General features: G+C 43.0%; 1 protein-coding gene across 1 annotated transcript in view; it reads right to left on the bottom strand.

Moving 5' to 3' along the window:
- Nucleotides 1-22,432, bottom strand: part of LAMC2 (laminin subunit gamma 2) — a 69,186-nt gene that overhangs the window by 9,160 nt on the left and 37,594 nt on the right. Inside the window, exons 6-18 of the mRNA XM_087726965.1 lie at nt 22,429-22,432; nt 21,104-21,293; nt 19,148-19,257; nt 17,624-17,845; nt 15,345-15,527; nt 14,462-14,665; nt 12,756-12,892; nt 10,288-10,444; nt 5,428-5,633; nt 3,555-3,637; nt 2,526-2,663; nt 1,990-2,134; nt 277-426 (exon numbers count right to left, since the gene is read on the bottom strand). The exon at nt 22,429-22,432 is cut by the window's right edge and continues 116 nt beyond it. Coding sequence (XP_087583091.1) covers nt 277-426; nt 1,990-2,134; nt 2,526-2,663; nt 3,555-3,637; nt 5,428-5,633; nt 10,288-10,444; nt 12,756-12,892; nt 14,462-14,665; nt 15,345-15,527; nt 17,624-17,845; nt 19,148-19,257; nt 21,104-21,293; nt 22,429-22,432 — 1,929 coding nt within the window. The remainder of the gene's footprint in view (nt 1-276; nt 427-1,989; nt 2,135-2,525; nt 2,664-3,554; nt 3,638-5,427; nt 5,634-10,287; nt 10,445-12,755; nt 12,893-14,461; nt 14,666-15,344; nt 15,528-17,623; nt 17,846-19,147; nt 19,258-21,103; nt 21,294-22,428) is intronic.

Genomic DNA, 22,432 nt, shown 5'->3' with positions numbered 1-22,432 from the left:
TTACCTAAGTCTCAGAAGGTCAACAATTATTTGCAGACCAGGTTCAGACTTCTATTATACTTTAGGGGATGTCTCCATGCTTTCTAGTGGGGATTCCTAAGAGTGACATAAACTTAGTCAATATTTTTTTAATATTCAAATAGAAATGAAGAACAAACCATAAACATGCCATAATGTCATAAAAATCCACGCTTTAAATTTTGGTTGAAAGTTCTCTGCTAAAGAGCAAATACTTTATGGACCCCCAAACTTACAATATTTATGTTGATCACTGACCTGTCCGTCATTTTGTCCTTTTTCCAATAACAGTTTGATCTCTTCCTCCCACTTCCCTAAGTTGCTTTTCAACTGCTTGTACTCTGCCATGTAGGTTTCCATGAAGCCAGATAAAGAGTCCATTTTCTGCTGGAGCTGTCTGGCCTCCTCCTAAAACACCAGAGGAGAAAGTGAAGGAAATCAGTTAACCCAAATAGGGCAAGCTCTGAAATTGATTGGCCTTAACCCAAAAAGTAATTATTAGTTTGGCTTTTGTACTTCTGAAACCTGCAAGGTTGGTTATTTCTCTTCCCACTACTCCTAGGAAAGTCCTGGTTTCTCAGTTCTTCTCACACACCATGTCTTTAAGACCAGTGGTGGGTTTCAAAAATTGTTCGAACCTATTCTGTGGGTGTGGTCTCCTTTGTGGGAGTGGCTTGCCGCCCATGTGACCGGATGGGAGTGGCTTTCTGCCCATGTGACCGGATATGAACATGCCGGCGACACTTGTCAGAACCACCTTAAATTACCTCACACACATATATATGTTGTATTTGTGCTGATAAATAAATAAAGGGAGACTAGTATAGATCTATTTCAAGCTATTTAGCTCTCATCAGCTAGCCATACCCTTACTGGGATTTGAACCTGTGCTGTATTGCATCTTAGGCAGATGTGTTAACCATTATATAGGTTAGGATATATAGTAACCGAAGTGCTAACTGAAAGAGTGGTGAAACAATAGTTGACAGTGTTGGGCAGCTACACAATATTAGGCAGTGTCAGCTGTGCAAAGTAGACCAAACAGGGATGAATGAATTAGATGAACTAATTCTACTTTATTGTAAGATCACATTGACAGAATCTTGCAAATCTGAAAATACATTTCTTCCTCGGTCCTCTTTACAGCCCAAGAAACTTGGGAGGATCTCTTCTGCGCCATTGGCCCTGTCCACATTCCTACTGAGGGTTAAGTTGCCTTTTATCTGCCTATTCCCTTGGTTATATCTCTTTGTCCTGTCTCCCATGATCATTACAAGATAACAAAGTTGGAAGAGACTTTGGAGATCTTCTAGTCCCACCCACTCAGGCAGGAAACCCTATACCATTTCAGACAAATGGTTGTCCAATCTCTTTTTAAAAATGTTGGAGCACCACAACTTCTGAAAACAAGACGTTCCACTGATTACAGAGGGCATAGATATTATAACCAAGGAGACTTATCGTGGCCCTTGGGATGTCATGGATTAAGTTGCCTAGGAAGCAGCACTGCACGGACCCATCTCTGGGTGGGTGTTAAAGTCACATTGTGGGCCACATGGGGTCCTGTCAGAAGAACACAGCCGAGGTGGCGCAGTGGTTAGAGTGCAGTACTGCAGCCACTTCAGTTGACTGCTAAACTGCAGTTCGACGGTTCTAATCTCACCGGCTCAAGGTTGACTCAGCCTTCCATCCTTCCGAGGTGGGTAAAATGAGGACCCGGATTGTTGGGGGCGATATGCTGACTCTGTAAACCGCTTAGAGAGGGCTGAAAGCCCTATGAAGCGGTATATAAAGTCTAACTGCTATTGCTAACACAGAGCACAGCAAAGCCATCCTTGTGGATACAGCCAAAGTTTCTCTCTCCCCTTGCCGGGATATCCCTTGTTGAAGAAATAAACGCATGAAGCAAAACAAAGGGATTACTGGAAATCTCTTGGAAGAATTACGATCGATCACAAGTGCAAGACTTACCTGAAAAAACTGTGTGTCAGTCTTCGTTAAACGAGTCAGGGAGCCAAGCTGCTGTTGGCTATCCTTGTAGGCCCTTTCAGCGTTAGATGCAGCTTGGCTAGCATCAGCCTCCAGGTCCTTTGTCAGCAGCTGCAGCTCATCATATCTGGAGATCAGAGTAGAACTTTTCAAAGTTCCAAAGTTTAATAACATTTGTATGCCGCCCAATCCCGCAGGACTCCGGGCGGCTAACAATACAAATAAATCAAAAAGAATAGAAAGAAAGAAAAGATAGACTTAAAAACACACCGTGCACTCCATTCCAAGTGGGGCTGGACCATATTTTGGGGTCAACAGCCCCAGGCCTGCCGGAACAGCCACGTTTTAATGACCAAAGCAAATTGGTGGTAGGTAAGAGCTAATGGAATTCAAGGTAAGCTGGAATTAGATCTCTTATGGGCACGAAGGGAGTTGAGACTGATGACACATTTGACCCCTTCCTCAGGCTCAGCCTGGTCATCTCCTACGGTAACCCCACACAAAGCCCACCGACTCACTTTTTCTGCAGCCCTTGTACAGATGTTGTCCCAATACCTTCTCCACTTGCAAAGGCCTGCAGCAGTGCCAGTGCTTCTTGGGAGGCATCTTCTGCAGCCCTGGCTGCTTCCTCAATGGTATCTGCCAGCTGCAGGTGACTGAGAAAAAAAAGAAATAAACAAGGTGGTGAGAAAGTGAAGCTTATCCATAGGCGGCTGTTGTGGCCCAGCAGGAGCCGTTGGAGCTGCCACCAGACTCCGACAGCGAGGGGCCCTGTGAGTCGGCTCTGGAGGATGTGGAGGACCCTGGACAGGGTTCCAACTCCGAGCAGGGCGCAGAGAGGCTGGTTGGCCGCCAGGAGGCGCCTGAGCCTTGGACAAGTGGGGAGGAGACAAGGGAGTGTGATCCTGACGTCATGCATTGGAGCAGTGGGGAGGAGACAAGGGAGAGTGATCCGGACGCCAGCAGTGAGTTGTTCCTGGATGCCCGGCATCGAAGAGCTAATAGGCATCAGGAACAGTTACACAAGTACAGGAGGTAATTGCACTCAGCTGGTGGTCATTAGGCTCCTCTCCAGACTATAAAAAGACTGCTTGTGCACACGCCCCTTTTGCAGGAGTCAACGCATTGATTAAAAGTTGGAGAACTTTGGTAACTAGCTTGGTAGGCTGGATTGCTGCCAAGGTTTGTCTGAGTTGCTGCCAAGGTCCTTATCTATTTGTTATGCTTGGCTTTCAGCCACCGAGGTTTTGGTTTCTTGCTATTAAAGTACATTTCAGTTAAGCTTGTCTCGGCATTCGTTATTGGGTGGAGGAGGGGGTCAGAACAGGCAGCTATCATCCTTCTCTCTTGCCCAAAGGATATGGGAGAACCATATTGGCAAAAACGCAAAGCAATTCACCATCGTCCCTGGACATTATTTAAAAACTTCTTAATCTAACAGCTTCAAGATTTTACAGTGGACAACTCCTTAACAAGTTGTTTGGTTGATACTTTTAAAGTGAGCCAGTGTAACGGAAACAATGTGCGTCAATCTGAAGCAGATTCACCTGTTTGCTAACTTCATGGCTTCGTTGGCTAGGATTAAGAACCTGTTCGAACTACTTCCAGTGGCATCTGAAGATGGAACAATCTGAGGAAGGGAAAAAGTAATATTAAGTTGTGATTCCATCATGACCCATATCTCTTGAACACAAACATGGAACAGAAGACCTATACTTGGCAATATTTTTCCAAGAGAAACAAAAATTGTTTCCTTAGCTGCAGCCCCAGACACTGAGTAGCAGTCTTCAATGGCATAAATCCCACAAGGATTAAAACATCCCTCAAAATTGCAGATTTTGTAAGATCTCTTACATTTTTCTACAAATATATTACTCCATGGCGGTGCCCTTAAGCTCAAACGTCTCTGTAAATCTCTTGCCTTGATGCTTCCAGCCTCAAAGTCCAAAGCGAAGGAGGTTTTATGGTGTAATGAGAGTGGGAATGGGGAAAGTTTTTCATTTTATTTGTTAATTTTAATGCTGCCCATTTGACTATCCAAAGTTATTTTGGGCAGGTTCTTCGAAGAACAGGTGTCCCCAACCCCCCTGGTCCGTGCCATGAAACCTGGCAAAGCCCCATCAACAGGATGCAGGCAGCACATGAAACCATGCCTCCTCTGGTCCATGGAAAAAACCTCTCTCCATAGAACTGGTCCCTGATGCCCAAAAAGCTGGAGGCTGCTGTCCCAGAAGCTTCCTGTATTTGTTTCCACCCCAAAATTCTTATAGAAATGCTTACCCTTAAAGTGTATGTGTGTGGGAGCGGCAGTGGTAGGTTTCAAAAATTGTTGGAACCTACTCTGTGGGTGTGGCCTCCTTTGTGGGAGTGGCTTGCCACCCATGTGACTGGATGGGAGTGGCTTGCTGCCCATGTGACTGGATGGGAGTGGCTTGCCACCCATGTGACCAGATAGGAAATTACGAATTAGTACTTAGGTCGGTCCAAGTAGCTATTCAGAAGTTAGTGGTTAGAAGTAATCGTAAAGCAAGATATGGAATTAAAACCAGAAATATTTAGTTGGCTATTTGAAAGGGAGTATAATATATATTTAATTTTACACATGTTAGCAGCTGCTGGAATTGTGTTTGCACAACAGTGGAAAAAGAGATAGGTAAATGAATAAATATTACAATGTGCAGGAATAAATAAATTGACAATTAAAATCAAGAGGGCTTTGAATACTTTTTCACATGGGATTGGTTTTAGCAATTGCCAAGTAACGGAAACAGAAATTAGAAATCCAAAAGTATGAAAGAAAACACCAATTATGTAAGGAAAGGTCCCTAAAATGTATAAGGAAAAAATTACTAGATCATTATTAATGCATAGATAACTGCGGGACATTACACACCCACCAGTGGTGGGTTTCAAAAAATTTTGGAAGCTCTTCTGTAGGTGTGGCCTGCTTTCCAGGTCCACTGGTGGAACCTCTTCTAACCGGTTTGGTAAATTTGATGAACCGGTTCTACCGAATAGGTGCGAACTGGTAGGAATAGCAGTTAGACTTATATACCGCTTCATAAGGCTTTCAGCCCTCTGTAAGCGGTTTACAGAGTCAGCATATTGCCCCCAACAACAATCCGGGTCCTCATTTTACCCACCTCGGAAGGATGGAAGGCTGAGTCAACCCTGAGCCGGTGAGATTTGAACAGCTGAACTGCAGAACTGTAGGAACCCACCTCTGGGGAGCGGGGAGAAGCTCCATCAAAATACATCCATTTTGCCACTGGATTTTGGCAACACATTCTTAAAGCGCTAGGGACTTCATGAAAACTGTTGGTCATAGTTATCCATCCATGATTTACAAAATGTTCACTCTTTCTAAATCTCATGTACAACAACTGGCCCCCCAAAAATCGAACAAGGGAAGATACTTGCCACGCCTTCTATCTTTGCTTTGCTCTGATCCAAATCCAAGTAGGCTTTCTCAATCAGCCTCTGGACATCTTGTACCTGATTCTGGTACTGATTGCGCAGAGAGTTCACACTGCTGGCTATTTCGTTGATCTCATCCAGATGACTCCGATAAGTGAACTCTTGCGACTTCATCTTAGAAAATCGGTTTCCCAAAGCTCCGCCAGTAGCTAAGGCATCATAAGAAAAGGACAAGAAACAAGAGGAGAACAAGAATCAATGTAAATCATATTGACATTGATGAAAGAAATGTCCTTCTGGGTTCAGCTCCAAGTGGGGAAAAAGACACTGGAGACATGGAGGCTGCTTGGAAAGATGGTTTTAATGGTGGACAGGGACACATGGCTTGAGCCCTGAACAGAAAAGGGGATCACATGCTTCAATGTTGGTGGAGAAGAAGAGAAGGGCCGAGGGAGGGGCTTGCTAGGCTTTTTATAACCTGTTCAGTCCCACCTCTCTGTTTCCTGTTCCTGTGTAAGAAATGTATTCTGATTGGTTGTCAGACTCCCATGGGGCCATGCAGGGGCAACTCTCTAGGCTGTGTTTTCAATCCAGGTTTAGTTGAGTTCTCAGATGCCATGTGGTCGGTTGAGTAAAGAGCCAATATTATCATGCCTTTACTCCCATCACCCCTGGGGCTGCAGTGGAGAAGTCTTTATTATGTAAAAGGGACTAGCTTGGCCTTCTTAATGGCCCATTAACAGTGGGGATGGGCAGGAAGCTACACGCAGCTATTCTGTCTTTTAAAGCATGTTTCTTTCTTTTCACATCCAGAGAAACATTCTGCCTTTTCAATATTTCCTAGGAGATTTCATTTTTCTGGGAGAGGGCTGGATGATAACTTCCCACAACATAAAAATGAAGTATATGGCTCGAGGGAAGCCCACTTAGCAAGCAGATAGATTTCATATGATTTCTGAACAATCGCACTTAGAAAGTTCATTTTTGCCACAATGTCTCACGGTGACAGACAGGAAAAGAGATAGCTGCCTACTCTTCATCATTATCAGAGATAAAATGGACAGGCCATTTTAAATGCGGTTTAACGTATTTCACCCCCTAACTTCACATTACCCTGTGTGCAAAGGCTGTACTTCCCATGTTGTTTGTTTAAATTAGCTAGATAAGGATTGTTATTGGAATCATAGCAGATAAGAAGAGTGGTGTGATGCTTTCCTGTTTATCCATGTTCCAGCCAAACGTATCTCATCATCTGATACTAATAAGAATATTTGCATTAAAAAGCAGTTTGTATTAATTCATTTGTATTAAAACAATAGCCATGGCTAAATGTTGCACATTACATACAAGATATGTTTGCCTTTCATTTAAATAATTCCTTGATGATACAAGATTGGAAACAGGCAGCCACAATCATAGGAACACATTTATCGATTTTTGGAACGTTCCTTCAATGTCATCACTGCTTTTAAAATAAACCAGTTTCAGAAAAATCTGGAAAATGAGGATCCATAAAAAATGTTTTTCCCCCTTCAATAAAGCTGCATGCTCACATTTCACTAGCTTTTAAAATAAACTTGTTTTGTTTATTACTGTGGCCATGACTAAGCCAGGATTAAATGCTGTCAAAAACTACTGATTCAAATAGAATAGGAAACATCTTTAAAGCATTCCCAATTAAACAAAAAAAAAAAACCCCAGAATGAAATGGGGATTAACTTTAGCTGGATTGTACTTTCTGCAATGAATTGGAGAATCCTGAGTTTCCTTAAAGTTTTTTTAACAATTCAGTACATATTTAAAGAATTAGGAAACTCCATGTTGAGGAATGCAGAAAACCACTCGAAAGAGCCCCATTTCTCAGGGGACTAATAGAGATTCGGTATGGCTGGATTTTCCCCCCCCCCCTGTAGTATAAAATTCCATGTGGTTCTCTGTTGAAGATGGGCAGTTTATGCCAGATGGGAGCCGAAGCCTGACAGAGAAAGAAAGCAGATCTCTCTAGTTGGCGAAGATCATTTATCTCTCTTTGCGAGAATGTTAAAGGCAGTGGTGGGATTCAGCCGGTTCGCACCTATTCGGGAGAACCGGTTGGTAACTTTCTAAGCAGTTCGGAGAACCGGTTGTTGGAAGAAATCTCCTTTTGTTTTTTTCCACTTTACAGGGCTAATCCTGTAAGGAAGGCAGGAGGGAAACATTCTGGTATTGTTTCTAGCCTAATCTTTATTGACCTGCTTACAGAAACTGCCTCTCCGATTAACCCTTATTACATTGTAACAGCTAAGGCGAAGCGCCCATCGACATGAGTGACGTTGAGTTGGCCACGCCCACCCAGTCACATGACTACCGAGCCCCGCCTACCCAGCTGGTCATTAGGGCAGAGAACCGGTTTTTAAATTATTTGAATCCCACCACTGGTTAAAGGTAAAGGTTCCCCTCGCTCATATTTGTTAGTCGTTCCAGACTCTAGGGGGCGGTGCTCATCTCCGTTTCAAAGCCAAAGACCCAGCGCTGTCCAAAGACTTCTCCGTAGTCCTGTGGCCAGCATGACTAAATGCCAAATGCGCACGGAACATTGTTACTCTCCCACCAAAGGTGGTTCCTATTTTTCTACTTGCATTATTATGTCCTTTCGAACTGCTAGGTTGGCAGAAGCTGGGACAAGTAACGGGAGCTCACTCCATTACGCAGTGCTAGGGTCTCGAACCACCAAACTGCCGACCTTTCTGATCAACAAGCTCAGCATCTTAGCCACTGAGCCACAGCGTCAAATATAACAAATGTTAATTTGGTATATTTCAACAGAAAAATTAAATGCATTATTATTATTATATCACAACAACAGAATTGTATCACAGCGGCCAGTTGTTTCGCCTGATTTGGCATTGATTACTAGTCAGGCCCCACCCAGGGGCCTAGGACGTCGTAACGTATTTTCGTAATATGCGTGCGAATCTAAGCAGTGCGGCTTTTTGCATTTGACTGATGGTGATTTTGTCAATTTTTAACTGTTTCAAATGTGATTCCAGTGCTTTTGGAATAGCACCCAGTGTGCCGATTACCACTGGAATTACCACTGCTGGTTTGTGCCATAGTCGTTGAATTTCGATTTTTAAGTCCTGGTATTTTGTGATTTTTTCATGTTCCTTCTCGGCGACCCTGCTATCACCTGGTATTGTGATGTCTATGATTGTGACCTTATTTTTCTCAACCAGTGTGATGTCTGGTGTATTATGCACCAGTATTTTGTCCATTTGTATACGTAAATCCCAAAAGATTTTGACCATCTGATTTTCGGTGACTTTTTCAGGCTGATGTTCCCACCAGTTTGTTGCTGTTTTAATATTATAATTTTTGCACAAATTCTAATGGATCATTTGTGCTACTGAATTGTGCTGCAATTTATAATCAGTCTGTGCGATTTTTTTACAGCAGCTGAGTATGTGATCAACAGTTTCATCAGCTTCTTTGCAAAGTCTACATTTGGCATCATCAGAGGATTTTTCGATTTTGACCTTAATGGCATTTGTGCGGATAGCTTGTTCTTGCGCAGCCAGGATTAGTGACTCTGTTTCTTTCTTTAATGTACCTGTTGTTAACCATAACCAAGTTTGTTCACTGTCCACTTTATCTTTTATTTTTTCCAGAAATTGGCCATGCAGTGCTTTGTTCTGCCAACTCTCCATTCTTGATTTTATCACATCTTTTCTGTATTCTTGTTTCGTCTGTTGGGCCTTCAGTAGATTTTTGTTCTTTACTTCGATTAATAGATGTTCTTGACTTTCTTTTAAATAACCAGCCAGTGCATGTTTTTCTTCTTCAACTGTTTGCTTCACTTGTAATAATCCTCTGCCACCTGATTTTCGGGGCAGGTATAATCTATCAGTATCACCACGTGGATGCAAACTGTAGTGCATTGTCATTAGTTTCCTGGTTTTTCGGTCCAAAAGGTCCAAATCAGCTTGTGTCCAGTTAACTATGCCAGCTGTGTATCTTATAACTGGTATTGCCCAGGTATTTATGGCCTTGATTGTATTTCCACCATTCAATTTAGATTTCAAAATTTTCCTAACTCTGTTGGTGTACTCTCGCCTGACAATAGTTTTTACTTCTCCATGCTTGATGTTATCCAACTGCAGAATGCCTAAGTATTTGTAGGCTTCATTTTCTTTGCATTTAATTAATTGGCCATTGGGCATTTCAATTCCCTCACATGCAGTGATTTTGCCCCTTTTTATGGATACAGTGGCGCATTTTTCCATGCCAAACTGCATTGAAATATCGGTGCTGAATACTCGGACTGTGTTTGTCAATGATTGGATTTCTATTTCTGACTTTCCATAGAGTTTCAAATCATCCATATATAGTAAATGTGAATTTTTTTCAGCTTCTTTGGCTGTTTGGTAGCCTAATTTCATTTTTTTTTAAAGATTACTGATAGTGGGATCATTGCGATGATGAAGAGAAGAGGTGAAAGTGAATCCCCCTGGAAAATTCCTCGCTTGATATTAACCATTCCGTAGCTCTCATTCCCTACTGCCAACTCAGTTCTCCATTGTTTCATTGCCTTTTCAGTAAAGGATGTAATATTTTTGCTAATGCCAGTTGTTTCTAAGCATTTTATGATCCAACTATGTGGCAGTGAGTCAAATGCCTTTTTGTAATCAATCCAGACCATATTCAAGTTCGTTTTTCTGTATTATTATTATTATTATTATTATTATTATTATTAATAATAATAATAATAATAATAATAATAATAATAATAATAATACAGTATATAATTTGGATGAATCAACTGTGACCTTTTTTCTGTAACATCTGTTCTCTCTGCAGACCACAATTTGGGAACACATGAGTTACCTTGTAAAATTTCAGTGCCTCTCAAAATCCTCTGGAGCAGCTCCTCTGCTTCCCTCATTTTCCTTTCCAACTCAACGTAGTCCGCTGGCTTTCCACTTGTCTGAACTTGAGAAGCGAGTATCTCAAGTCCCTGCAGCTGCTGGAGGTATTGATCTACCTGGAAGCAAAGCATACCCTCTCCGTTAGCAGGCTAAAGCGAATTTTAAAACACGACTAAAAGTTCATTCAGAACTTTTCAGAACTTGATTAGCGACTCTGGGACCTTTAAGGAACCACAGAAATTGAGGCTCAAAGGAATCAAATCTCACCAGGGACGTGCAGTCACTAGAGGTAGGAGAGGCGTGGCTTCACCGGTTATGAGGAAAAGGAAAGAATTGTAAAGAATTTTTAAAAAATAATTAAAGCCAAGGTAGTTTCTACCAGATTCACAGTGACTTGGAACAGTGCTTAGTGTTAACTATAGAAGGAGGAGGCCAGAGAAATAGAGGCCTCCTGTACATAAGCAATTTTTCGCCTTTTAAGAGTTAAGCAAGGGTTAACAAGCAAAAAATTCCGTATGCAAAGGAGGCACGTGTTCTCTTGCCTCCTGTAGAGGGCATTTTGAGAGGCTTTTTAGAGTTCGCTGGGAGCAACTAGCTCAGTCTGACTCAGAGCTCGCCTTTCATGAGGGGAGGGCAGGGCAGGCAGAAGCAGAGTTGAAATCGTCTCTGAAACAGTTGGAAAAGGTGCGTGTGTAGGGAGGGGGGAGGAATTCAAAAAGTTTGATCGGAAGGCAGCAGGGGAATGGCAGAGGAACTGCTTTCAAGCCTTTGGAAAATATATCCAATCCAACTTCTGTGTTTGTGTTTGTTTGAGAGTGAGAGAGGGATCCAAGTTCTCTGTGTGCGTGTGTCTGTTTGAGAGAGGGGGAAGGGAGCGTGAGAGGGAGGAAGGAGGGGGAGGGAGAAGAAAAAGAATGGGAAAACTTATTTTGCAAGGGGGGAAAATGCTGTCACTTTAAATCGGAACTGAGCATGCCTGGCTGTGAAATTCTGGGAGTTGAAGTCCACAAGTCTAGAAAATGCCTCACCAGCCATAAAGCTGACTGCACGTCACTGAATCTCACATAGGTGTAACTTTTATTTCAGTTACTGATCATGGTTGCCTATTCATTGCACTGGCGCTCAATTCTAAAATGCAATTATTGGGATGTGTCTCATTTCTGCAGGGCCAAAAATAGTTAATTAACCTAAAATTGACTTATTGCGCGCCATTCATTTATTACTGATTAATCTGGTTAAAATCTGGATTGGAAAAACACTTAGGTATTTTTAAATCTTTTAATTTTTAAAAACCCAACAGCAGACATTTATTAGTAGGGCATTGCACCAATTAGAGCCAAGGTGGCGCAGTGGTTAAATGCAGCACTGCAGGCTACTGCTAGATCAGCAGGTCAGCGGTTCAAATCTCACCGGCTCAGGGTTGACTCAGCCTTCCATCCTTCTGAGGTGGGTAAAATGAGGACCCAGATTGTTGGGGGCAATATGCTGACTCTCTGTAAACCGCTTAGAGAGGGCTGAAAGGCCTATGAAGCGGTATATAAGTCTACTGCTATTGCTATTGCTATAATTATTCTACACAGGATCAAGTTTCAGTTTAATAAAATTTGTAGGCCGCTCACTCCCATTGGGACTCTGGGCGGCTCACAGGCAAGATAAAAAAGCATTTAAAAATTTAAGATAAGAGATACAATTATTAAAATTACACACCATCCATTCTGTCTAAGTGGGGCTGGATGTTGATCAACAGCCCCAGGCCTGCCGGAACAGCCAGGTCTTGGTAGCTTTACGGAAGGCCGGGAGAGTAGTAAGGGTCCGGATCTCTACGGGTAGCTCGTTCCACAGGGCCGGCGCAGCTACAGAGAAAGCCCTCCCTCGGGGGGCTGCCAGCCGGCATTGTCCGGTCGACAGCACCCGAAGGAGGCCCAACCTGTGCGATCTTATTGGTCGTTGGGAGGTAAGCGGCAGGAGGCGGTCTCTCAGGTAGCCAGGTTCTAAACCATGAAGGGCTTTAAAAGTAACGACTAGTACCTTGAAGCACGTCCGGAGACCAATGGGGAGCCAGTGCAGCTCGCGGAGGATGGGTGTAACATGGGTGTATCTAGGTACACCCAATATCGCTCGCGCGGCTGCATTCTGGACCAACTGCAGTCTTCGAACACTCTTCAGGGGCAGCCCCATGTAGAGCCTCTTCCAATATCATGCCTATTGAACATGGATGTCTTAGGGGGGGAAAAGGAGGGGGGTTCCACACCCTCCCCCCTTCGGAATGGAATGCTGGCTAAAGTAGCACTGGCTAACTTTGTTACAGATTCTAACTAACAGTAGCCACTCCAGGCGTCCTATTTCCAAAGAATGAAGGGCAAGGGAGGGTAAAATATTTTCACACCATCAATTGATATAAGGATGGTACCAAGAAGAGAAGCCTACCTGTGTTTTCACTTCATGGTAACAGACTGGACAACGGGTGTGTTCACAGCTAGGCCCCTCAAACCCTGGCTTACAAATGCAGCTACCATCACTACGACACCGTAGAGGCTCAGAACCTACTGAATTGCAGTTGCAAGCTACAAAGGTTTGGGAAGAAAGCAGAATATTTAGAGATGGCTTGATCAGAAGATGTAAAACTGGAAAAACATTTTGTCTTTTCTCTAAGGCTCCAACCTAAACGTTTTGTAATTACAACAATCATATCATCCATCCATCCTTCCATCCATCCTTCCATCCATCCTTCCATCCATCCTTCCATCCATCCTTCCATCCATCCTTCCATCCATCCTTCCATCCATCCTTCCATCCATCCTTCCATCCATCCTTCCATCCATCCTTCCATCCATCCTTCCATCCATCCTTCCATCCATCCTTCCATCCATCTTTCAATCCATCCATCCTTCCATCCATCTTTCAATCTATCCATCCACAGAGTCACTTTTACCTGGCTCTATTAATAAAATAAAACAAAATGAACAAAACATGCAATACAAAAAATAAAAACATAACACATACAAACGTGGCATTATCCAGCCAATCACTCATACAGTCAAGAGATGGGATGGGTCCAATGGCCAATCATTCATACAGTCAAGAGATGGGATGGGTCCAATGGCCAATCATTCATACAGCCAAGAGATGGGATGAATCCAATGGCCAATCATTCATACTGTCAAGAGATGGGTTGTGTCCAATGGCCAATCATTCATACAGTCAAGAGATGGGCTGGGTCCAATGGCCAATCATTCATACAGTCAAGAGACGGGATGGGTCCAATGGCCAATCATTCATACAGTCAAGAGATGGGCTATGTCCAATGGCCAATCATTCATACAGTCAAGAGATGGGATGGGTCCAATGGCCAATCATTCATACAGTCAAGAGATGGGATGGGTCCAATGGCCAATCATTCATACAGTCAAGAGATGGGCTGTGTCCAATGGCCAATCATTCATACAGTCAAGAGATGGGATGGGTCCAATGGCCAATCATTCATACAGTCAAGAGATGGGATGGGTCCAATGGCCAATCATTCATACAGTCAAGAGATGGGATGGGTCCAATGGCCAATCATTCATACAGTCAAGAGATGGGATGGGTCCAATGGCCAATCATTCATACAGTCAAGAGATGGGATGGGTCCAATGGCCAATCATTCATACAGCCAAGAGATGGGATGAATCCAATGGCCAATCATTCATACAGTCAAGAGATGGGCTGGGTCCAATGGCCAATCATTCATACAGTCAAGAGACGGGATGGGTCCAATGGCCAATCATTCATACAGTCAAGAGATGGGCTATGTCCAATGGCCAATCATTCATACAGTCAAGAGATGGGATGGGTCCAATGGCCAATCATTCATACAGTCAAGAGATGGGATGGGTCCAATGGCCAATCATTCATACAGTCAAGAGATGGGCTGTGTCCAATGGCCAATCATTCATACAGTCAAGAGATGGGATGGGTCCAATGGCCAATCATTCATACGGTCAAGAGATGGGATGAATCCAATGGCCAATCATTCATACAGTCAAGAGATGGGCTGGGTCCAATGGCCAATCATTCATACGGTCAAGAGATGGGATGGGTCCAATGGCCATGACTTTGAAATCAATCTTCATCTGTGCAAGATAACGGTGTACCTTGGCATTTCTCTGCTGGGTTTGCAGATATAGGTTGTCCAAAGAATCCATCCTTGCACTTGCATTCCCCTGTCAAGCGGTCACAAGTCTCTGAAGCATTTGGGTCAACAGTGTTACATCGACATGGTTGGCAGGGTCGTACGGGTCCACTCTCACCCAAGGGGTTGCCAAAATAACCATCGGTGCAAAACTCACAGCGAGAACCTAGAAAGAAAAAAGAACAATGAAAAGCAAGGGGAGGAAATCCAGAGCCAATCAACTAGGATCTCCCCTGAATTCTACCTGGAACACAGAGCTAAATCAGCATTCACCTTCTCTAATCAGTGGGATTTGTGTATGCACACAAATGGCTCACAGGAAGGAGAAGAAAGAGGGTAGGAGTAGGGGAGAGGTAAGGGAAGAAGGAAGGGGAAGGAGAGGAGGAAGGAAGGAGAGAAGGGAGGGAAGAAGGAAGGGAAAGGAGAGGAGGGTGGAAGAGAGAGAAAGAGAAGGAGAGATAGTAGGAAGGGAAGAGGAAGAGTGGAGGAGAGGCAAGGAAAGAAGAAAGAGGTAAGGAGAGGTGGGTGGAAGGGAGAGAAAGAGAAGGAGAGGAGGGTGGAAGGGAGAGAAAGAGAAGGAGAGAGAACAGGAAGGGGAAGAGAGAGGGTAGGGTCGGCGCGCTGTCGGCGTGCTTCAGTGCTCATTCATCGGCACGGTTTAGAACTTGCGGTTTTGTCACCGTGGTTTAGTTGGGCGCTCTTTTGTCGGCCGCGTTTTTGTCGGTGAACCTTGCCACATATCATTCTCCCACTCCTTGCCTGGACCCCTGCCATTCCCTTCCAGAAAGCAAATTGGCTTGGGAAAAACAAAAGAGGATTATCAGACATCAAAATATGAATCCTACCACTGGTTCCTGGAGGACATCTGTTACAAACAATTTCCTGTGTGCCCGGCAGGACTGAGCAGCCATAGCCCCTTTGGCATGGGCATGGATGGCAGTTCTTTGAGTCCCAAGGAAGGCTGTAAAACCCGTTTGGGCAAGCAGAACTTATATGGTCCAAGGTTTCATCTCCAGCATAACACTCTCCTGAGCAAAGATGGAAAGAGAAAAGATAGAGGATTGGGTTGAATAGAGCCTTGTGTCAGCGTTCCAAGTATCATGTAGAATTAAATCAGAATCAGAGGCAAAACGATCCTTAAAATTCCAATTTAATAAAGCAGACATCTTAGCACTTCTGGGTTAATCCCAATACTGGAAATTACATCAGTAATCCACCCAGTTAAAAGTTCATGATCTTGTCCCCACACCCACAATCCATCACATGGTCCAATCTTCTTCTTCCACGCTGGCATCCACACCCAGCTGCTTCCAGTCAGGTGTACTGGTGCGGAGACAAAGGATGACCTTGGCTTCTAGTAAAGAATGAAAACAATACATTCCACAATCCTACTCCTTCTATTCCCCCCTCCCATCGGCTATACTAATGAAACAGCATAATGAAATAAGAGAAAGTGTGGCAGGGCAAAATTCTAAAAGGAATATAATTGCAGGCCTGACATCTTGTATCAAAACCCATTGGCTTGTTTTATTTTAATGGAGAAACATTTGCAACAAATGAGAGAAAAAGAAAAATTTTGAAGGAAGAAACCATTAAGTATAGAACAGATCTTGATGTATCTAAGCTGGTATATGCAAACAAATATTAAAGCAGCTTTTTCTGAAGACGATAAATAGTCAGAGGAACTTTCATCTTGTGTGGCTAGAAATACTATCATTAATTTCACAAATGGTAGTTTATTATAGGTGTCAGGCACGCTCACAATAAGTGATGTAGAAGATCTATTCATTAATTGAATCACAGCTTTTCAATCCGGAAAAAAAATGTGGGATCTGAAACTCAGCAATGAGGTTGTTGCCTGCTGAAAGATGATAGAAGATGCCCTTCCTGATCAAGGATTCTACGGAAAATAATTGATTTTCATCAATAGTTAGACTTAGACTTATATACCGCTTCATAGGGCTTTCAGCCCTCTCTAAGCGGTTTACAGAGTCAGCATATCGCCCCCAACAACAATCTGGGTCCTCATTTTACCCACCTCGGAAGGATGGAAGGCTGAGTCAACCTTGAGCCTAGTGGGATTTGAACAGCCGAATTGCTGAACTGCAGTCAGCTGAAGTAGCCTGCAGTGCTGCATTTAACCACTGCGCCACCTCGGCTCCTAATGTATTAGGAAATTCTTAGAAAAAGGGGGGCAAGGAACAACTGTCTCAATCCAAAATGAAACTGCTTGACCTCCAAGGAACTGCATATTAGGTATCTTATTTTGTGTAGGAATTGTACTTTTATAGAATTTAAAATAACATTATAATTCCACACATACAATATAACGATACAATAGCATTAGCAATATAGCAGTTAGACTTATATACCGCTTCACAGGGCTTTCAGCCCTCTCTAAGCGGTTTACAGAGTCAGCATATCGCCCCCACAGTCTGGGTCCTCATTTCACCCACTTCGGAAGGATGGAAGGCTGAGTCAACCTTGAGCCGGTGAGATTAGAACCGCTGAACTGCAGATAATAGTCAGTTGAAGTGGACTGCAGTACTGCACCCTAACCACTGCGCCACCTCGGCTCTAAGTAATCTTGTTTTAAATTTGGGGATAAGAATGACAGAGACAAGTCATGACAATGACAAGAATCTTAGCTGTCAGCCCTGCTCACATGGCAACAAGATTAAAAACTTTATAGCAGCTTTCTTCTTCTTACTGCTGCAGTGTTTCTGGTTTTTGGCAAGCCAAGTGGGCAAAAACCTATGGAAAAAACAAGTGAACACTAAGCACCATGTGCATTTCAAACAATCTTCCTTCCGATCTTTTTGAGAGTCCATTTACTGAACATTTGACACAGAAACTCTCATAGGTTTTGCAGAGTTTCTTCCCAGCCATGGAGGCTGAGCACATTGATGAGTGTGATTCTATCTCTATTTTATCTAAAATAGTGGGCATATAATATGGAATATATGTCTTCATGCCTGGCCCTCCTTCACAAAGAAAGAATTTCTTGGTCATTATATAGAGTGACCCCACAGTGGTTTTAACATTCTCGACCTTTCAAATAAAATCGAATAGACAAAAAAAAAATAATCACCATGACAGAACCTTAGACTGTGAATTTGCTTACCTGTTTCTGATTCACAAGTTCCTCCTCCCTTGCACTGACACGGAACACATTGTCGGAAAGCCCCAAAGTTACGTGAATTCTCTCTCTTGTACCCTGGAGCACACTTCTCGCAGAATTGCCCTTGGTATCCAGTTGGACATACACATCGCTCCACCCAAGGGGCTGGAGAGGTGGTGCCTGGCTGTGCCGAAACCAGAATGACATTACTGAGGTACCCTGGGACTAAAGGAACAGAAAACGATTGTAGGAAATATTCCAGAGGAGAAATCGTGACAAAATTAGGCAATAACATCTGGATCGTGTCTGAACAGAAAATAGAATGTGTGTAGGGATGTCTGAGATCTATTTCCAGATGTCTTCTACAGCTCCTCTTTCAACATTTGTTCTCCACTATTCCTGCATTAATCTTTACTAACAAAAAATAAAAATTTGAGAGAAAACTAGATACACACAAAGCATTAACCTTCCCCAAGCACATCTTGTCCAAACAGACGTTTCCAGATGTGCTGGACTTCACTTCTCATAACTTCTTGGCAGCGTGGTCTTTGGCTCTTCAATTACATGAGAGAAACCTACTCTATCCATAAGGAAAATTCTTTGTGTGATGTGCTAAAAGTTCTGTGCTAAAAACACAAAGCAATTTTCTGTGAGTATTAAAAAAATGACTAAAATCTTAGAAGAAGAAGCTAAGATCAATGTAGAGATGTTATTAATTTCTTTATTTCTTTTTTCTCAATAGATTTTAGACTGTGTTTGTTAAAAATCTATACCGTGTACGGGTTCTGGGAAGTCGGGGGGGGAAGGAGGAGGGGGGTCAGGGGGGAGGGGGGAGGGAGGGAGGGATATATATTAGGCTAGACACGGTGTGTTAGATCTCAATGCAATGTGACTTCACATGTATACTGTTTTTCTCTAATTTTTCTTTAAAAATAGGATAAGCCAAATACATTAACATATAGTGGAAATACACCAAGGGGAGGAGGAGTAGGGAAGAAGAAAGATGGGTAGAGAGGGATGGGAGAGAGGGTGGGAGGGAAGGTGAGAAGGAAGGGAGGGAGTGGATCGGGAGAGAGGAGTGGTAGAGGGGGAGGGGAAGTAGGGTAGAGGGGGATGATGGAGGGAAGATAGAAAGTTGGAGGGTGGTGGAAGAAAGAGGTGTATGGAGAACGGAAGAGGTATATTGGGCTTTTATTTTCTGGGGCATTGTTGACAAGAGGAATGGATGCAATTATTGTTTAATACTGTATGGTGTATACATGTGAGCGTATGAAAATGAAAATAAAATATACTAAAATATACTAAATATTACTAAATATTTACTAAATATACTAAATATATACTAAATATACTAAAAAAATGGCTAAAATCATAGCTTTACTTGGCTGACATTAATTACTTTCAAAATAGTTTATTGCTTTGTGTTCTTTAAAATGTTTTTATTGCTTTGTGTTCAAAATAATAAAATAGGACAGAAATGTTCAAATGAGATAGGACTTTTATGCCCAGTTGCTAATCCCGGCTCACCAGCTCCATGTGTGGCTCTGATCCGAATTGATGACAAATTCCCAATTAGCTGATGATACTCAGTGTTACTAAGCCTGGGGCTCCAGTTATTACTAGGATGTTCATTTAACCTGCAGACCAGAGATAAAGAAAGAAAATCATATATTAAGAAAAAAACCATGCCTATCCATGAATGAATATAAAATATAAACAGAGAAAGGAAAGAAACAGAACACTGTTGTACCAACAAAATGGCTATAAAGAATAGCAATAGCAATAGCAGTAGACTTATATACCGCTTCATAGGGCTTTCAGCCCTCTCTAAGCGATTTACAGAGAGTCAGCATATTGCCCCCAACAATCTGGGTCCTCATTTTACCCACCTCGGAAGGATGGAAGGCTGAGTCAACCCTGAGCCGGTGAGATTTGAACCGCTGACCTGCTGATCTAGCAGTAGCCTGCAGTGCTGCATTTAACCACTGCGCCACCTCGGCTCTTATGAGAAAATAGCGTTCGGACATCAAAGAGGAACTGTAAATAGGGCATATACTGTATTTCTGTGAATCTCAGAGAGTCACATATGGTTGCAAAAGTCAGCGACCTAGTAAATTAATATTTTTTTTCAATAGTTTTAGACAGCTAAGTATACTTCCTTAATATCAAGAAATCAAAGTTGCAACCATAGCAAAAATAAAAGCGATCCTCCTAAACGCAAAAAGTTATACAAGGTTGGAGTAAGCTTCCTTCAAATATTTCCAACTGGCGTGTCTGATGGCGCACAACTGTAAGGGTTCTACTCAGTGGTGGGATTCAAAGGATTTATCAACCGGTTTTCTGCCCTGATGACCAGCTGGGTAGGCGGGGATCAGTGGTCATGTGACTGGGTGGGCGTGGCCAACTCAAGGTCACTCAGGTCGATGGGCGCTTCGCCTTAGCTGTTATAATGGTAATAAGGGTTAACTGGAGAGGCAGTTTCTGTAAGCAGGGCAATAAAGATGAGGCTAGAAACAATACCAGAATGTTTCTTTCCTGCCTTCCTTACAGGATTAGCCTTTGAAAGTGGGAAAAAACAAAAGATTTCTTCCAAAAACCGGTTCTCCGAATTGCTTAGAAAGTTACCAATCGGTTCTCCTGAATAGGTGCGAACTGGCTGAATCCCACCACTTGTTCTACTCCAAAACCTGAATATGAAGATGCCGGTGTGGGAAAAGTTGAAGTACCATAATAGGTACCAGCCAGCTGTGCTGTGCTATGGCTCTATGTCACTTTGGAGGAGTCGGTCCATGGACTACATCTGCACAGGTTCCTCTATGCTGCAAGGGAGGATCAGTTTTTCTTTGTTCCAGAATTCCTAACACACTTCCATAAAAGGTTCGCATGAGGTAGTTAGAAAACTAGCAATAGCAATAGCAGTTAGACTTATATACCACTTCATAGGGCTTTCAGCCCTCTCTAAGCGGTTTACAGAGTCAGCCTATCGCCCCCACAGTCTGGGTCCTCATTTCACCCACCTCGGAAGGATGGAAGGCTGAGTCAACCTTGAGCTGATGAGATTTGAACCGCTGAACTGCAGATAACAGTCAGCTGAAGTGGCCTGCAGTACTGCACCCTAACCACTGCACCACCTCGGCTCCTAACTCCATGTCAAAACAATCGATTTGTTATAAAATAAAACCTTACAGAGCTTGTTCACATAGTAACATACTCACTACCTGATTTCTTCAAAACAGTTTTTGATTATTTGACAGGTAAACTGCCTATATTGAAAACCATTCAGGTGCAGACTGAATTATATGGAAGTACTGCTTGAGATAATAAATCTGTGATAGTTCATTCAAATGTACATCATTTCGTGTCAAAGTCATCAAGGGCTGACTCAGAATAAGTGAACCATGTGAACGCAGAGTTAGTAATAGGGTGTCAGTGATGGAGCTGTACTGTTGTCATTAATATTTGAGACGGCCCCAGGCAATTTACCCAAATGTGTACGTCTTCCTCATTCCACAAGGCAACATCCTGCCGTTAGATGGGAACTGGGTCATGATTCTTAAACCAGCTCCTTCCAAGATGACATCGTGCTGGGAAGGGCGAAATCCAGGCCGGTTGACTCGATAATCAAAAGACAGCATCTGTCCATAACTCAGCTGCTGGTTCCCAAGGAACCTGGCTAAAAAAAAAAAATTACACAGCAAAAAGAGCAACACAAAATAAGAATTAAAAGTCTCCACAGGTGACATTTTTAAAGAAAACACACCATGGAAAAGTTTTATAGCAATAGCAGTTAGACTTATATACCGCTTCATAGGGCTTAGTCAGCATATCGCCCCCAAAAACAATCCGGGTCCTCATTTTACCCACCTCGGAAGGATGGAAGGCTGAGTCAACCCTGAGCCGGTGAGATTTGAACAGCTGAACTGCAGAACTGCAGTCAGCTGAAGTAGCCTGCAGTGCTGCATTTAACCACTGCGCCATCTTGGCTCTTTATCTAAAAGTGCCAGCTTAACTCTAGAGTAGAGGTCTTCAAATTTGGCAACCTTTAAGACTTGTGGACTTCAACTCCCAGAATTCTCCAGCCAGCTATGCTTCGAATTGAATGGCTTCAAATTGAATGGCTACGGTATACTTAAGAATCTGTGTGTCTATGGAGATTCTCAATCATCCAATCAATCATTTCCCCACCATTCAGTCCAGTAGTGGGTTTCAAAAACGTTTAGAACCTCCTCTGTAGGTATGGCCTGCTTCTGGGAGTGGCTTGCTGGCCATGTGACTGGGTGGGAGTGGCTTGCCAGCCATGTGACCAAGTAGGAGTGGCTTGGCGCTTAGCAACCAAAATGTTGGCTCAGAAACTCTGGCATTTGAAGCACACAAGTCTTAAAGCTGTCAAGTTGCAAGACCCTTGCACCCCTAACCCATTAGGGAAAAAAAACCCAGGGGTGTTCAAACTTGACAGCTTTAAGACTTGTGGACTTCAACTCCCAGAATTCCTCCTCTCGCTCTTCATCTTGATGATGTGCGGACAGGCGGGGCGAGGGAGCTGGAACCGGTTCTAAACGGCACTGTAGATTTGTGGAACCTCTTCTATAGAAGAGATTAGAACTGGCAGGACTTGCCTTGGACTCTGATTTAATTCTACATGATATGTGGAATGCTGACAACATCACCTCAAAACCAGGAAAACATATGTGACTATATATGAGACCCAAGCTGGAATATATGACTATATAGGAACAATTTAAAGGTCTATTTTGCTGAATGGTCCTTTAGAGGTGTGCCTCTCCTCAATTGGATATGGAAATATGCACCTGG

Source organism: Thamnophis sirtalis, unplaced genomic scaffold (assembly GCF_051295495.1).
Source record: "Thamnophis sirtalis isolate CommonGarterSnake01/CBP01778 unplaced genomic scaffold, rThaSir2_p1.2 scaffold_12, whole genome shotgun sequence".
Lineage (NCBI taxonomy): Eukaryota > Metazoa > Chordata > Lepidosauria > Squamata > Natricidae > Thamnophis > Thamnophis sirtalis.
Note: the sequence above shows the minus strand (reverse complement) of the source record. Positions and strands in the feature narration are given on the sequence as shown.